The 17,410-nt window shown below is 42.0% G+C and overlaps 1 protein-coding gene across 6 annotated transcripts in view; it reads left to right on the forward strand.

The window, feature by feature from the left end:
* Positions 1 to 17,410, forward strand: part of bcl11aa (BAF chromatin remodeling complex subunit BCL11A a) — a 216,121-nt gene that overhangs the window by 27,208 nt on the left and 171,503 nt on the right. Inside the window, exons 2-3 of one of the 6 annotated variants that reach the window (XM_041174140.1) lie at positions 13,698 to 13,794; positions 15,376 to 15,434. The exons of 4 other annotated variants lie outside the window; for them this stretch is intronic. In XM_041174140.1, coding sequence (XP_041030074.1) covers positions 15,377 to 15,434 — 58 coding nt within the window. In that variant the 5' untranslated portion in view covers positions 13,698 to 13,794; position 15,376. The remainder of the gene's footprint in view (positions 1 to 13,697; positions 13,795 to 15,375; positions 15,435 to 17,410) is intronic. One more of the 6 variants, XM_041174147.1, reaches the window with a different exon arrangement.

Here is a 17,410-nt window from a genome sequence, read left to right on the forward strand (position 1 = left end):
TCATACAGCTTTAAATTGATATTCATTGTACAAGGAGCATGGGAACAGGAGTGGGCCATTCAGCTCCTTGAACCTGTTCTCCCATTCAATTTGATCATGGCTGATCTGTATCTATGCAAAACAACTGAAGTTCATGAAATACCCACTTTTCTTTTAGATTTGAAGAAAAGACACTCCTTAAACAAAATCTGGGGGCTGGTAAACCACAATTTTGATAATTTATCCCATAAGAAAATAAATATTTTGACTTTTTTATTCCACTAAAACACCAATAGTAATTGTAATATTGTAAAAGTTTATGCTGCCTATAGGCGCACCACAAATTAGAAATTTGGAACTGAATGGCCCATGATTTTCCGACCATTCAATTTAATAGAAAATTATGGGTAGAGTCCTCCCTAAATTTTTGAATTGCCCCACCTGTAATAAAATTACCCCTAATGACTCTGTGGAGGCAGTAGTTAAGCAGAGGTTCTAACCTCTAACTAGCCCTAGAGTTTGTAACAAACTGTGATCCAGTACTCGGCAGAGTTTAAGACTGGGTATTCTAGAAGATGGATTAAGAACTGGGTGTATGATGATGGTGGGGGAGGATCTGTTGCATGGAATGCCTCAAGGAAGAGAGCTGAGTTCCTCATTTTATTGGGTCTGTGTAAATGACATGGATTAAAAAATGCATTATAAATTGGTCAGATTTTCAGATCATGCTAAACTTGGATGGGGGAAGGAGGTTAGTAGGGTCTTTTAAAGCAGCCAATAAGTTACAGAAAGACCTGGACAATATTTGTAAATTAGATCTATATGGCAGATACACTTCAATACAGATCAATGCAAAATCTTACACATAGGAACAAATCATTGGGGCATGCTAAATGAATGGTGTTCAACTAATAGGGATAAGGCTGAAAGGGATCTGAGAGTAGAGATTATAGTTGATCATTGACAGTGTCCAGTCATCACAGAGCAGCAACTAACAAAGCAAACAGGATGCTTTCCACCCCTCATGTTTCGAACCCACCCAGGATTACAGGTATCTCCGGGACATAAAACGTTTCTTGGACTGCTGTTCCCGTCACATTCTAAGATCCACACTCAGTGCCATGCGCCACCATATGAACACACTCGACATCTCCCTCCAGCAGCACCGCCGTACCCTTTTTCAAAGCTGCGCGTGCCCCCAGTTTCATTTTATTCTTCGTCTCATCTGACACCTCACCAAGAAACTTTTTCTCTTTCTCTCAAGTACTAAGGATTGCAAGCTCCAACAACTCATCGACACCAACAACTCATCGACACCAACACCCATCTAGGACCCTCCACCCCTGCCTGTCCCTCCATCCCCACCCCATCTTCCAATCCCAGCCCCAGTCGTGTATTCACTATACCCCCTGACTTTCCCCTCTCCAATGCAGAACGTTCAGTGCTCAGCAAAGGACTTAGTTTCATACCCCTACGCCCTCACCTTAATGAATTTCGGGCTCGGCACAATGCTGAACTCTTCTTCTGCCGTCTTCGTCTCCGGGCTCACTTCTTTGGGCAGGAGTCCTCTCCCCATTCAACGGATCCTTTCACCCACCTCCAATATTTTCCCTCCACCTGGACCCCTCCCTCTGGATTCTTACCTTCTCTTGATCTTTTCATTGAGAACTGTCGGCGCGACATTAATCGTCTCAATTTCTCTGCTCCTCTCACCCATTCTAATCTCTCCTCTCTCTGAACTTACTGCACTCCATTCTCTCAGGTCCAACCCTGATATTGTCATCAAACCCGCTGACAAGGGTGGTGCTGTTGTCTGGCGCACTGACATCTATCTCGCGGAGGCTGAGCGTCAACTCGCAGACACTTCCTCCTACCTCTCCCTGGACCATGACCCCACCAATGAACATCAAGCCATTGTTTCCAGGACTGTCACTGACCTCATCTCCTCTGGGGATCTTCCTCCCACAGCTTCCAACCTGATAGTCGCCCAACCTCGGACGGCCCGCTTCTACCTCCTACCCAAAATCCACAAACAGAACTGTCCCGGTCGACCGATCGTGTCAGCTTGCTCCTGCCCCACAGAACTAATTTCTCGTTATCTTGGCTCCCTTCTCTCTCCCCTTGTCCAGTCCCTTCCCACCTACATCTGTGATTCCTCTGACACCTTACATCACATCAACAATTTCCAGTTCCCTGGCCCCAACCGCTTCCTCTTCACCCTGGACGTCCAATCCCGCTACACCTCCATCCCCCACCAGGATGGTCTGAGGGCCCTTAACTTCTTCCTCGAACAGATACCCGAACAATCCCCATCCACCACTACTCTCCTCCGTCTGGCTGAACAATTTCTCCTTCAACTCCTCTCACTTCCTCCAAATAAAAGGTGTGGCTATGGGTACCCGCATGGGTCCCAGCTATGCCTATCTCTTTATGGGGTACGTGGAACATTCCTTGTTCCAGTCCTACTTCGGCCCCCTTCCACAACTCTTTCTCCGTTACATCGGTGCTGCTTCATGCTCTCGTTGGGACTTGGAAAAAGGTATTAAGTTTGCTTCCAATCTCCACCCCTCCATCATTTTCACATGGTCCATCTCTGACACTTCCCTTCCCTTCCTTCACCTCTCTGTCTCAATCTCTGGTGATAGACTGTCCACCAATATCCATTACAAACCCACCGACTCCCACAGCTGCCTCGACTACAGCTCCTCACACCCCGCTTCCTGTAAGGACTCCATCCCATTCTCTCAGTTACTTCGCCTCTGTCGCATCTGTTCCGATAATGCTACCTTCAAAAACAGTTCCTCTGACATGTCCTCCTTCTTCCTTAACCGAGGTTTTCCACCCACGGTCGTTGACAGGGCCCTCAACCGTGTCCGGCCCATCTCCCACGCATCCGCCCTCACGCCTTCTCCTCCCTCCCAGAAACATGATAGGGTCCCCCTTGTCCTCACTTATCATCCCACCAGCCTCTGCATTCAAAGGATCATCCTCCGCCATTTCCGCCAACTCCAGCATGATGCCACCACCAAACACATCTTCCCTTCATCCCCCTGTCGGCATTCCGTAGGGATCGTTCCCTCCGGGACACCCTGGTCCACTCCTCCATCACCCCCTACTCCTCAACCCCCACCTATGGCACCACCCCATGCCCACGCAAAAGATGTAACACCTGCCCCTTCACTTCCTCTCTCCTCACCGTCCAAGGGCCCAAACACTCCTTTCAAGTGAAGCAGCATTTCACTTGCATTTCCCCCAACTTAGTCTACTGCATTCGTTGCTCCCAATGTGGTCTCCTCTACATTGGAGAGACCAAACGTAAACTGGGCGACCGCTTTGCAGAACATCTGCGGTCTGTCCGCAAGAATGACCCAAACCTCCCTGTCGCTTGCCATTTTAACACTCCACCCTGCTCTGTTGCCCACATGTTTGTCCTTGGCTTGCTGCATTGTTCCAGTGAAGCCCAACGCAAACTGGAGGAACAACACCTCATCTTCCGACTAGGCACTTTACAGCCTTCCGGACTGAATATTGAATTCAACAACTTTAGGTCCTGAACTCCCTCCTCCATCCCCACCCCCTTTCTGTTTCTTCCCCCTTCCTTTTGTTTTTTCCAATAAATTATATAGATTTTTCTTTTCCCACCTATTTCCATTATTTTTAAATATTTTTAAATCTTTTATGCTCCCCCCACCCCCACTAGAGCTATACCTTGAGTGCCCTACCATCCATTCTTAATTAGCACATTCGTTTAGATATATATCACCAACTTCAACACCTATGTGTTCTTTTGTTCTGTTGTCTGTGACATCTTTTGATGATCTGCGTCTATCACTGCTGGCTTGTCCCTACAACCACACCCCCACTCCACTTCTCTCCCCCCACCCAACCCCCCCCTCCCCCCCCCACACACACACACACACACACCTTAAACCAGCTTATATTTCACCCCTTCCTTGGATTCACCTAGTTCTGATGAAGGGTCATGAGGACTCGAAACATCAACACTTTTCTTCTCTGCCGATGCTGCCAGACCTGCTGAGTTTTTTCAGGTAATTCTGTTTTTGTTTAGGATGCTTAGATATACTGCCAAATCAGTAGGGTGAAAGTCTGAGACCACGTGCTAATGAATCTTTTTGGTGGTATGGCCAGGCTACATCTTTTCTGGTCACTGAGATATAAACAAAGCATCCAAGCATTTCAAATCCTACAGAGAGGGGCCACAAGACTGACCTCCTGTGTCAAAGGATTGGGGTTATATTGAAAGCTTAGAAAACCTTTGGATGTTCCAACCTGGGCTGGTGGGGAGAAAAGATGACCGAGAGGATTAAATCTCTTTCAGCCTCATCCCTACTAGTTGAATGCCATTCATTTAGCAATGCCCAACGTTTTGTTCCAATGTGTAAGATTTTGCATTGATCTGTATTGAAATTTATAGGAAAGTAAGATACTCTGAGAGTTCTGATGAAAGGTCATCGACCTGAAATATTAACTCTGTTTCTCCATTCGCACATGCTGCCTGACCTGCTGAGTTTTTCCAGCACTGTTTGTTCTTATTCTTACAAGTAATGTACTCAGTGGAAAAGTGAAAGTTAAATCCTCAGAAATCTTTCAAGTTAAACCACAACTGTGGGATAAGAGGATATAGGTACAAACTGGTAAAGGCAATTTCAGGACTGATGTTGAGAAGCAAATCTTCAATCAAAGAGATGAATAACACTTGGAATGGTCTTCAGAAGCGGATAGTAGTGTAACAACTCTGGAATCATTTGAGAGTTACTTGGATGACACAATGGGGAAAACCATTGATCTCTATGGAAGGATGAGCTAGATGGGCTGAATGGCTCCTGTGTACTTTATGTACTTGACAAACTTACAATGATGATAAAAAAATAGAATTATGTCAAATGGACTGGCCACTAATGAATATGGTTCTCTGTCCAATCGGGACTGGTGAATGGTCTGGTCTTCGCAGGGGACATTGATGTACTCTTTCAAAATAGATGGCTGAGATTTCACTTGAGATGATTTGTTCTTTTAGGTGCATTTTCAGATCAGTTGTTTCGTACAAATCTGTAACTTGGTCTGGCCAGTGGGTATAAATTTATTGTATTGGGACTGTGGGTGGGCCAATTTAGTCTGCTGTCCAGTCATTATGATCTGTTTGCCATCTTCAGTTCCCTGTCCATGCAATGTTAGGTCAACCTTCAGCCAGTCAACACACTGTGATAAATAAAAGTAACTATTGGACTGCTGAGAGTTCTTGGCAGAAAAGTGCTGAGTGCATGCCTGTGGACTAGCGGTATCCATCTTTGCATGGAAAGGCTGAACAGCCAATCATAGAGCTCCGCCTGTTCTGCTTCTCCCATCGAAGTTCAGACTTTGCAGTTGACAGAGTGAATAAATCCTGTTGAGAACTCTGAATACTGTACAAGCTTTCTTGCTGCCTACAGAAGGTTTGCTGATGATGCTTGGGCTTCTTTTCACACCTGTCCCAGTTTTTTAGATTATAAATACATGTACGGAAATGAGTGAAGCCTAAAAGTCAGGTAGGGTTTCTGACCAACAACTAACTGGCAGTTCATTTATCACCACCATTATTGACGGCGGGCAGAAGTAATATTTTTGCCCCTGTTTGTTAGCCTGTTTGCGAACAATATATCTCAAAAACTAATCAATCGATTTCAGCATAACTTGGCATACAAACAAGGCATGGCCCAAGGAAGAACTGATTAGTTTCTGGCGAAGATGCCGATCTAAATCCAGATCTTGGAATTTTTTTAAAGGATTTGTTAATATTGGGAGATAGGGTGAATCGATTTTTTTTTTTTTGGAATGTTGTGGATTGTTTTATTCAGAATATTGTTTGTTTCAGGATGTTGTGGATTGTCTCAGTTGCTCTGCTTGAATGTCACAGCTGTCAAAATGTGAGCAGAGTTTTCAGAGCAGGTTGTTGGCTGTGGATTGGCCTGAAGCTTCCTCCAGTGAGACGGAAGCTTTTGATATAACTTTTTTTTTCAACTTTGTAGTTGCACAGCATCAATCAGGCAGGGAAAGGCCTCAAGGAAGAGCTTTGCAATTGTAATAATGTTGAGTTAACACAGTGTGGCAGATGTATGCGCTCTACTGGGTTCTTCTTCACTTGTTTCAATCTTTATTTATTACTGAAGCTTCTCACATCTCTCCCTGAAAGTAACCAAGGGACTGTAAGGTAATTGTGAGCAAGTACTTGGAAAGAAATACACTTTTTAACGGATGTCATAGCACAGGACCTTTTATTTTCATTCTAGAGAGTTTAGATTATGCCCAATAGGAGTGTTTTAACGCTTAGGAAAAGAAAATAATGAATTTGAAAAAAATTAGAGATAAAAATATGCATAGTTTCGAGGAAAACCAGCAACCTATGTCTATTATTAAAATCTTTAGCATCCGTCTTTGCTGGATCAGTAGTGGAGCCAAAAGGAGCCTTGATCTCAGATTCTGTGTCTGTTTCTCTCTGTGGCAATAATTCCAACCAGCATAGTTTACGTACAATCACCGTACTCCAGCTTGGGCAATTTTCACAAAGATGGTAACTTGTTTCTTTAAATTGTGTCATGTTTGCATAAAAATAGTGCACATGCAAAAGCAGTATGAGCACATGATGCATTTGTATATGAACTTGGATAATTCGTGTCTCTATTTGTCTGGGATGAATAGTCCTGGTCCTGTGGAGGTGAGTCTGGCGATAGGACCGAGGTCAAATTCTGAAAGTATATGTCAGGTCCACCTTGCAATGCTTTTGCTGGCGTCAGCGTGGCATGGACTACTTGCCTGGCAGTGGCGACTAGTCAGTTAGCCCAATTAAGGGCTAACGTTTATTGTTTGTGAGGGGAATTGATTACAAAAGTAGGGAAGTTATGCTTCAGTTGTACAGGGCATTGGTGAGACCACATCTGGAGTACTGGAGTATTGATCTTCTGTAAATGAATAAAAAAAATGTAAATGCATTAGAAGCAGTTCAGAGAAGGTTTGCTAGACTAATACTAGAAATGGGCAGGTTGTCTTATGAGGAAAGATTGGATAGATTATGCTTGTATCCACTGGAGTTTAGAAGAGCAAAAGGTGACTTGATTGAAAAATATAAGACCCTGAGGGGTCTTGGCAGGCTGGGTGTGGAGAGGATGTTTCCTCTTGTGGGGGAACGTAGAACTAGGGACCACTGTTTAAAAATAAGGGGTCGCTCATTTAATATTGAGGTGAGGAAAAATTTTCTGAGGGTCATGAATCTTTGAAATTCTTCCTTAAAAGGTGGTGGTAGTAGTCTTTAAATATTTTTAAGGCAGAGCTAGATAGATTCTTGATTAACAAGGCGGCGAAAGGTTAATTGGGGTAGGTAGGAATCTGGAGCTGAGACGACAACCAGATCAGCCATGATCTTATTGAACGGCAGAGAAGGCTCAAGGGGCTGAGTGGCCTACTCCTGCTCCTAATACGTATGTTTGTATGTAAGGGCTCACTTCGGGTCAGGGAGCAGACACTGCTGGTGTTTACCTGGCATCGGTCCACTCCTGAATCAGGAGGTTGGAGGCAGCATCCTGGCAGCAGACTGGGAAGGGCCATCATGCCTCCACTCGATCACCCCAGCACACAACCATTGCGATGCAACGACTTCAGTTGTGGCTGCAAGCCATCCTGTAGAGGGGCTCCCTTCCACAGTGCTATCCTGACAGCTGTAACCATGTGGAACTTCTAATTTGTCCCAATGCTGCAGAAAGTACCTCTGTTTTGAGGCCCTCTTGCAGGGATTCCTGCCTGCTTCTCCCGGTGGGGTTGCCAGCTGGTCATTGTTTCAGGCCCTTCTATGGGGCCTCTCTTGTCCCTGCTGAAGCTGCCATTCCTAATTGGGCAGGGCTCCTGGATGCGGTGTCTTAATTGGAATTGATGCTGACATTGAGCTTCCAACTCAACTGGGAAAATTAAGCCCTATGTCTTTGTACGGGTGCCTTCCCTATGTCATTGATTGGCAGCCTGTTTTTATTTCTGTGCTGTTCATAGTGTTATCCCCTTCCCCTCACATCTATCTTGCATTCACTTATACACTTATGATTTTATCTTTCTGATGTCAGCCCCGCCCCCACTCGCTGACAGGAAAAAATTCTTCCCCTGTAGTTTTTCTTTCTGTTTCTGGTTATTTGATGAAATATTAAGTTTTCTTTTAAATTTAAACCAGCAGGAGTCTTCCTCTATACTCCCTGGGTTAAGTTGCTGGAAGGACAGAAAGAAATTAGTAATGAATTTATTGTGTTTCAGGTTTTTGTTTCATTTTTTGTTAAATAATCATACATCTGAGAGCATGGGAAGATAGCCAAAGGATAAGTAACCAAGCCTGTAAGAGGCAGTACATGAAGAATGTATGCTAGTGAAAAATGTGTAGCAAATTGCAAAAGTAGAGAGATTTTACCAAAGTATATGCCATTTTCATTTGTTATTTACAATGTTAAATGGTTGTAATGTTACTATGTTTTGTTAAACTTATGTTTCATCTGAGCTGAAATGAAAGGTTTAAGATGTGAATTGATTACATCGGTGGAGGAAGGTTGTAAGTATGCAAATTGGGTTGAAAGAAAAGTATAAGATGGACAACAGTGGGAAGGGAAGTGATCTTCACTGTAGGTTCTTTGTGGTTGATCCCTAATGCCCTGAGGTAGGGCTCTGGAAAGTGAACAGAGACTTAACACCTGGGCAAAGAACATGGAGTCTGGTCTGATCTATCAGGCTAGCATTTGTACATTCATATTGCGCCTCTGAACTGGTAAAACATCCTAAGACACATCACAGGAGTGTTATCAAACAAAATTTGACACAAAACTGTATGTGGCATTAGAACAGATGACCAAAAGCAACAGTTCAGTTTTTAGGAGTGTTTTTAAAGTCAAGAGAAAAGTAGAAAAGTTGAAAGATTTAGGAAGGGAATTCCAGGACTTCCAACTGCAAGTGGTGGAGTGATTAAACTAGGATGCTCAAAAGGCCAGGGCACAGGGATCCAGGAGGGTTGTAGAGCAGGAGGAAGTAAGAGATATGTGTCCTTACTTGAGTGTTCAATTTGTTTGCTTTTTTTCCTTTTTGTTTGTGAAACTGATTGGTTGATTGTCAATGATCTTGTGTTAACCATCTCCTGACATTAATGTTGAGGTTAGTTTTCATTGAAAGTGTCACTCGTGCTTTCTGTGGTTGCAGATCTTGCTTTCTGTGGGCTTTATTATACATGCTACATACTTGTTGATCTGGTAGACAGAATCACTACTTTTGCTTATTCATAAACAAGGAGACCTGACTGGTCGCTGTAGCAGTCGGGCTTGAGCCATAGGGCTACAGTTTGAATTCTGGCCTTGGCAGATACTTTGCCCATTGGTGAGTGAATTTAACTGGTCATCTTGGTGTCTGCTGATTTGTGAGGTTCTGGGACAGAGGTGTAATCTCAGTAGGAGAGTGGAGTAAGTAAGAGAGAACCTGACAGGGTAAAATGGCTGTGAAGTTTAGCTTCTTTCAACCACCTAAAGAATTATCATCTGGGTAAGGCTCATCCTGCACCACAGGGATTCAGTAACTCTCTGGATTTAAAATTGTAATCTTCGCTATCTTCTATAATTGAATCTCTGAGTATCAGGTCCTGAACTATTACTGAAATTGCTGATATTATTGCTGGCACTGAGAGGATTTGTTCAGTGAGATTACTGTTGTAGCTAATATGCGTCCAGGCATATCTTTTGAGGAACAAGTAGAGAATGATGTAGAGAATGGGAGGGTGAAATTTCAATGAAATTGGTCATTCTAGACTGTAGTGATGGAATGTTCAAAGAATGAATCAAAAAATATTCAACAATACATTAAGCTACATCAAGTCATTATAAAAATGTTACCGCTTCGTGGTACATTTTAGATTCCAAACCATGCCCAGGGAAGATATCCCAGGTTGTTTGGATGGCACATTTTGGCCAGCATGTATGTTAATTGCCCAGCTAAAGATCTGAAATCTACTTCAGTGTTTGTTTTGTTAGCTTAACATCAGCTGTTTCCTGTAGAACAGGATCTGAATGACTGGGTCCAGTGTGTGCACAGCATTGTGCCGTGCCAATACCTGCTGGCATGATGACAGATCCCTTATTTAATTTGTAATTGATTAGACTATTTAACAAATTGATTTTAGAATCTCTTTTTAAGTCCAGGCTGTTCTAAATCAGCTATGGTCTTTATTAAGTAGTGTAGATTTCCACTACATATTGCAGTGTGCAGGAACTTTGACATTTGGCACTACCAAATGTGGGGGACGTGGTGGTGGCAGTGGGTGATTGTGGTGGAGATGACATCCTTACTAGAGTTTGCTGAGTTTCTGATCCAAGTCTGATCGCTGTGACAAGATCTTGAGCTGTCTAATTTTCTTTCTCTTTCCCCTCACTTGAAGGTGCTGAATAGTGCAAAGGAGTTGTCAATCATTTAGTCCCTCGCCCATGTGGTAGCTGTCAAGATGTTATCCGAGACAGTGTGTGTCAGCAGCCTATTCCACTATGGAGAAAATTGCAACTCTCAAAAGTTGAGACCATTTGTAGAAATTTGCACCATTTGCTTCAATGTCTTCAGATAACTTCGCTGACCAAAGATTAGGGCTGGAACTTGCCTGATGTTTATGATTTATTGCAACACTGAATGGTGCATCCAGCCATTGAGGAAGCAATGTATCATGTATTTTTTTAAAGAATAGTTTCAATGATTCTTGCATGCTTAAGTTATAGAATTCCTCTTGTGTTGAATTTACGTGTACATATTTGGGGGTAGGAAATATAACCAGATATTTGGATGCCGGAATGTGGGCTGTTGTTTCCTTTTATTTTTTCCTTTTACGTTACATAGATTGAGAATCATGCGGGCAATGTCAAATGCCAGTAGCATTTAGTCTTTAACTGCCTATTCATTCCTGCACTGTGGCCCAGTGCAGATAGTTAATTATAAAGTGTAAACTTGCAACTAAAATGAGCCTAATTTGCTCCTCAACTCTCATGATTCCCCTTGGAGTAAATGGGACAGAATCACGGCCCCCAAAGTCAACATGGAAAGAATGCCAAGTTTTTGCAGCACTTAAGTCATTGGTTGAATCAGGAACCTGTGTTCTCTAACTCTGTCTTTGGAAAGACAGACATGTTTTCAATTATCCGGGAATTCCATTCAATGTGCACTGATCACACTGCCGCATTTTGCTGTAAACCTGAGACATTATACCATCAGCACTCTCAAGTACAATCACAATCACAGTACAAAATTAGTCATGTGACAACTTGGATCAAAAGACTCATAACATTGAGAAACAGTTCATGTACATCCATCTCAATACTCATTAAAAAAAAGAGGGGAGGACTAGAGAGTTTATATTTTTGTTTTATAATTTGGAAATTTTTGGAATAATTTTAATTAAAATAATTTGCCAACAATAAGGAGACAAAATTATCATGATCAATAGCTGAAATAAAACTGTCTTTTTATGGTATCATGGAAGGAAATATAATTGCCTTGGAATTGTATTCAAGTTAAAGTCTTGGAGCAATATTTTATACCCAGGGTAAAAGAGGGAAATACTTTCATTGCATTGCAATATGTACATATGAAAGTGTTAAATTGGCATGAATTAATTACTATTTTTAATAATTGCCATGAGGTTGGCTTGGTTATTGTATGTTCGGCATAGATGAAGAGGATGCCCCCATTCCCCACCCCCTCACCCGCAGTTGGGAAACCTGTTGTGGGGATAGATAACATTGCTTGAAGCAATTTTGTGATTCTGCATCTGGTGATGATGTTGTGGACATTGCTTCAATAGTGTGCCATTGTTAGTTATGTTTCATTATTCATAACCTTAGTTTCCCTTATAGCGAACTTTTATTTTTCTTGAAATAATGACATCCCATTTTTCCGTAACCTATGGACGAATGCACATTTACTCTGTTTCACAGATGCTTGTCTCACCAAGAGTTTGTGTTAAATTTTACATTCAGGGTGGGTTCTGGCTCCAGTGCTGGGCCTTGCCATTGTCTTGAACGTGTTTTCACTGCATTGGAACTTCTGCTTCTTTTCCTGTTGCTTAAAGTTATTTTGGCCTGTAACACAACATAACTCCTCCATCTCTTTGTATTTTAATAGCATTTTCATATCTGTGCACCAAGTGCTTTCTATAAATATCGATTTTTGGTTGGAAAGTCTTTTCAGTCGAGATTCTAATGCAAACGTGAACTGGTCACTTCTTATGACCGTGGTTTGGTCACCTGTTTAGCAAGGGAATGAAACACTGTTGGGTGAAATTTCTTTCCGTTTTCTTTTGTCTATTTGTGTTACTTGCAGGAAATAATCTGAATATTATTGTTATTTTCCATCTGTCCGATATATAATTGATTGAAGGCTATATTGAAATGGTCGTCCAGCACCGTGCAGTGTGTAGTGGGAAACTCTTGTTCATCCCTTGTAGCAGATGGGATGCTTAGTTTCCTAATAATGAAAGTTGTTCTGAAGTCAAATCTGCAATGTGTTGATTTTTTTCACTTGCTGGCTTTGCTTTTCGTGTGTTGTTTTTATTTTAATTTATTTTAATCTAGGAACAGAAATTTAACTCTGGCCTCCTGTCTTCAAACCCAGCCAGAGAAAACTGGGAAATAAACCATTGCTTAATTGTTGTAGTGGCAAGATGGCATAGCATGCAATAGTGTTGAGGGTTGGGCTTATTCAAGTTGTCCCTTATTGTATGTGATATGGTAGCAATGGGAAGGTTCAAAGGACCTGTAAAATTGCTCCAAGATCTTTTGTTGCAGAGTTGTGAAGAACAAATTTTGAAAGCTGTCAGCTCTCATTGGCTAAATGGTATTTTTGAGGGGCAAGAAACAAAATCCTTTATGATAAAGAAAGGAGCTGAGGTGTGGTTGTGAAAAGATACTTTTTGCATTACTGGGAAGAAAGATACAGTGTACATAAAAAAACAGAAACTTTAAATGTAATTTGAAGGGAAACTTCATACATGATTTATGAAATATGTCCTAGTGTACTGAGTAATAACTACTAATTCAACAAAGGTTAAAGGTTCTGCAATTGGTGCCAAGGTAGAGGTTCGCAAGAATGACCTGTGGCACTCCTCCAAGGGCAACTGAATGGACTGTTGCACTGTTGATCTACACGTCGCTTATTGTATTGTCATATAAAGTTGATGCTTGTGATACATTGTGACTATATAAGGCTGTGATTGGAAATTCTACCCAAACCCTACTATGGTGAGCATTGTGTTGTAGTTAGGGTTATTTTATCTGGTTTCTATATTAGTGTAGAAGCCATAAATGGTGCGTGTTCTGCTGTATGTCATGGTATAGAGCAGACAGCTGTACTGAGGAGCTACTGTAAAATATTTTCTGGCAGAAGATAAAGCAGAAAACCTGCTTGTCTGGCTACTGCTACAATGTCACCAGTGTGCTCAGCACCATGGGAGAGTTTTAATCCAAACCTCCTGAAACGTCTGCCTGTGTTACCAAGAACAATATTGCCAGAGGCACCTGCTTTACTTGAGCTGAGTAAAATTCAGATCTAAACATTATTTTAACTTTGCCTGCCTTTTTCATTCAGTACATAAACGTGACCAGCCCACTCTGAAGGGAAAGGTGAGGACTTATGGCTATTTAGGCTTGATTCAAAACTTCTTTTCTTTTTCCCAGTTTTCTCCCCTGGTGGCAGACACTCATACTGGGAGTGACTAATGAAGCCCTTAGGTGCCTTGCCCAAGTGGCCGTTCCTCATGTAGAAGGTTAGATGGTGAGTATTGGCTGGCTATTTGATCTTCATAGGATACCAGAACCAAACTAAATTCTGTTGAATGTGCAAACATACATTTTTGAGCAGAGGTCACAGGCTAGCGACCAGATTGGAAACCTTGCCTCATTATGCTTCTCCCTCCGTAGACCACAGGTCATGTGGCTATTACTTTAATTTACACTGCCTCTCTGATGGAGCTGAGCTAGCTCAACACATACTAGGAACTCTCCTTTGTTGGGTGGCACAGTACTCTATTGCTTAGTCTCTTTACTCAATGAGCCATGCCAGAAAACTGTTCTGAATTGTTCTCACTAAGTATGTACAGGGACAGATCTTTCTCTTCTCCTCTTGTGGCGGGGGTGCGTGCCTGGCTGCAGGCAAAGAGGGAAAGGTGCATGTAGAAAATTGCTCGCCTGTAATGAAATGTGCGTGATTTTCCACTTTAGGCTGCGCCAAAGTAATCCTTTACTCCCAAGCACCATAAGAGAAAAAATTGTCCGATAGTCTTTTCAATGCAATTGAACATCCTCTTGGCTGCAATTTCTGTTGAGGTGGTCATCATGTTGCAAAAAGGGAACTGGAGAGGTGTTAAATGTGAGGGGAAGCGTAGGCAGAGGCAGAGGTTTAGACTTGAGTGGCTAGGGTTCAAAATTCAGCCCTCTTTCTGAGGGTTGTGGATTGAATTGCATTTTCAGTTCCAGGTGAGGAGGTTCAAACAAAAAGGCTCACAATCCCCAGAGGTCGTAAAAAATGTGCATGGGTCAGTGTATCAAATTAATGTGTCACCTCTCCACTGATGATACCTAATAGATTTGTAGTTTCTGTTAGCTGGAGTGAAAAATCTATTCCTTATTAGGCCAAGTGTTTTTAATGCAATGTGACAAAAGCAGCATTCTTTTAATACTGTATGTTGCATAGTTTTTTTTACCTTAGTACTCTGATTTTGCATAAAAAGTCCCACAGGCCGTGAAAATGGCAGTTTCTAATCAGATCTGAGTGATAACAAATCACTTGTTCTAACCATTATGAATGTGGGGTTATTTGGGTCACGTTGGGATCCTACCAATACAGTACTGTAATAGAGCAAAGAATAGTTTGTCAATGTGATGAATGAGTAATGGAGCACGCCACCATAACAATTGTGGCAAATTAGTGGCCTCCTTTCATTCTCCTTGGCTACAAATTTGTTGATTCAAACTGACAAATGTGAAAATTTCCAGCCGCAGTTTTGATAAAACTTTGCAGAATACTATTTATTACATAAGACTAACGGGTTTTAGTACATTTATGCTATAGCTCCTACCAGAATTCCAAACAAGTCATTCTGTAAAATCTTTGTTTTCGCTTTAAATAAAATGTGTTATGGGGCATCACTGCAAGGAGAGCAGGTCAAAGCATGTTTATACTCATTAATTTGATCATTTAAATTGGTTGACCTCTTCAAGGTAAAATATCAACCTACATAGAATATATTAATATATGCTAGAGTTTTTTTTCAGTTGTTTTCTGTTATTATAGTGCCTTTTGTTCTTTCTGACTTTTTTTTGTGTTTCTTACATTGACATTTTTTGCTATACTTAGAATGTCAAATCCTTTCAGACGGGAGGTTGCTTTAGAAAGCCTGTATACAAGCTGGAAAAGTAAGTACAAATTATTCCCATCCCCTGCTTCTTCCGTTAATTTGCTGTTTTGAAACAAAGGCCTGGATTTTTGCAGAGTTGAGGAGACTCCATGGTGTATCCAAAATGGCGGACGAACCCCAGATCTGGAAGTCCTCCCCCTACATCCATCAGAAACCATTTCCTCCAGGGAGGAGGATCGGGGTGGGGGAGCGGCAGGCAGGGAAACTCAAACTTAGTAGGGCCATTTAAAACCAGGGCTTACTTCAAACAGACCCCCTTTTAACTGGAGAAGGGGCCTTATCCCATGGTGTGAGAGTTACAAATTTTTAGAGTAGATATAAATGCTCTTGAAGGGCAGGTTAGTATGTAGAACTGTCAAGCTTTTTAAATATTGAAACACACTGCCTGCCTCTGTCTGTGAGGATGACAAAATTGGTTCTAACAGATTCAATAGTTGTTTGTTTACATAACCTTAAGTGCTATCTTTATAGCATTATTAACGCTTGACTGCTTTCCAAAACCTCTCATTATCACCGGGGGGGTGGGGATGCTGTAAGTTCATAGTTTGATTGACAGTTATTTAAGGATTAGTTATCTTTGATGTGGATTATGAATACAAATGTTTGTTTTTATAAGGGATAAAGTATTTGAGGGGATTTAAATGTATTGAATGGGCTTTCATGAATGAAAGTTTTTTTTGTTTACTGTAATGAAGTCTGTAATAGTTTTATTTTGTTTCAACTCAACATGGCTCCTGAGGTCTGCCCCTGGTGGATACTGGGTAAGTTGGCATAGGGGCTAAAAGGGGCCATAGGTTGGCATGAAGTTGGCATAGGGGCTATAAAGGCCATGGGATGGGTGGGGGTCATGAGTTGGCATGTAGGGAATGAGAGGCCATTGGGGTGGGTGGGGTGCATGGATTGACATGAGATGACATGTATGGACATAGCACATGGATGAGGGGGGCTTGAGAGCTAGAAAACTTACTCTTTAAGAAAACAGAGAACCAAGGTGTGCCTTTTAACCTCGGCAGCCCCTGTGGCCATCTGCAGTCTGCTGCTGGAGATGGCAGGCCCAATTGATTCCATTCCGCCATTTGGGGCACTTTTTCCCGAGGCAGGTGCGGTGAGCTGAGAAATTTCCTGGCACTGCGCACCCACCCTGGCAGTAAAAATCCAGGTCATAAAATTTGCCTGCCTCAGATACCAGTATGGAGCTGTTGGTGCTCTGTTTTAGGATTTGTAGGTAATGTTTGTTTAGATAACTGGAAGCAGTGATTGACACCCCAAATGGTGATTTAAATGTGCAAGTGACATCACCACTCCTCTAAAAGGCTGAAACCTCTCTGGTTCCACTTCCTATTTTAATGGGAAGTGGAGCAGCTGGGTCAAATAACCTATAGTCCCATTGTGGAGGGGTTTTCAAGAGCGAATGCAATATTAAGTAAGAGCCCATGCCAAAACTCATTCCAAATGCTTTCTAAAATGCAGATTTTTTTGAGGGGTAAGAAGGATGGGTAGGCAGTTTATTTTCTTTAAGAATAGATTTACAGGATGGGCCATGAGAATTTCTTGGGGAGGAGTAAGCCATTGTAACCAAGCTGGAGAGATTGAAATGTAAGGAAAGTATTTGAATTCTATATGAAAATACACAGAATTATAAGGCTTCCGCTTTTCTAAAATTTTATTTACATTGTGAGGGGTAAAACACAGTTGCCAGAGACCTCTTTCTGTACTCTTTGCTTTTGACAATGTCGTCATAGAGCTTTGTCTACTGGGTTTTATGCAGGTGTTTGAAATGTGGAAGCAGAACTTCTTTAAATGGTTGTGCAGAAACAGGGTAACCAGTTTAGCAGAACTGTGCTCATTTGAATGAAACAGTTACGTGATTCTGTCAGTTTCTCCACCTCTGTCAACACCCTCCACTGCTCCACAGCCTTGCTATCTTGTATGTAGCCACTCATATCTGTGGTTTATCTGACTTTAACATGGCTC

The sequence above is a fragment of the Carcharodon carcharias genome, chromosome 2 (genome assembly GCF_017639515.1).
Source record: "Carcharodon carcharias isolate sCarCar2 chromosome 2, sCarCar2.pri, whole genome shotgun sequence".
Lineage (NCBI taxonomy): Eukaryota > Metazoa > Chordata > Chondrichthyes > Lamniformes > Lamnidae > Carcharodon > Carcharodon carcharias.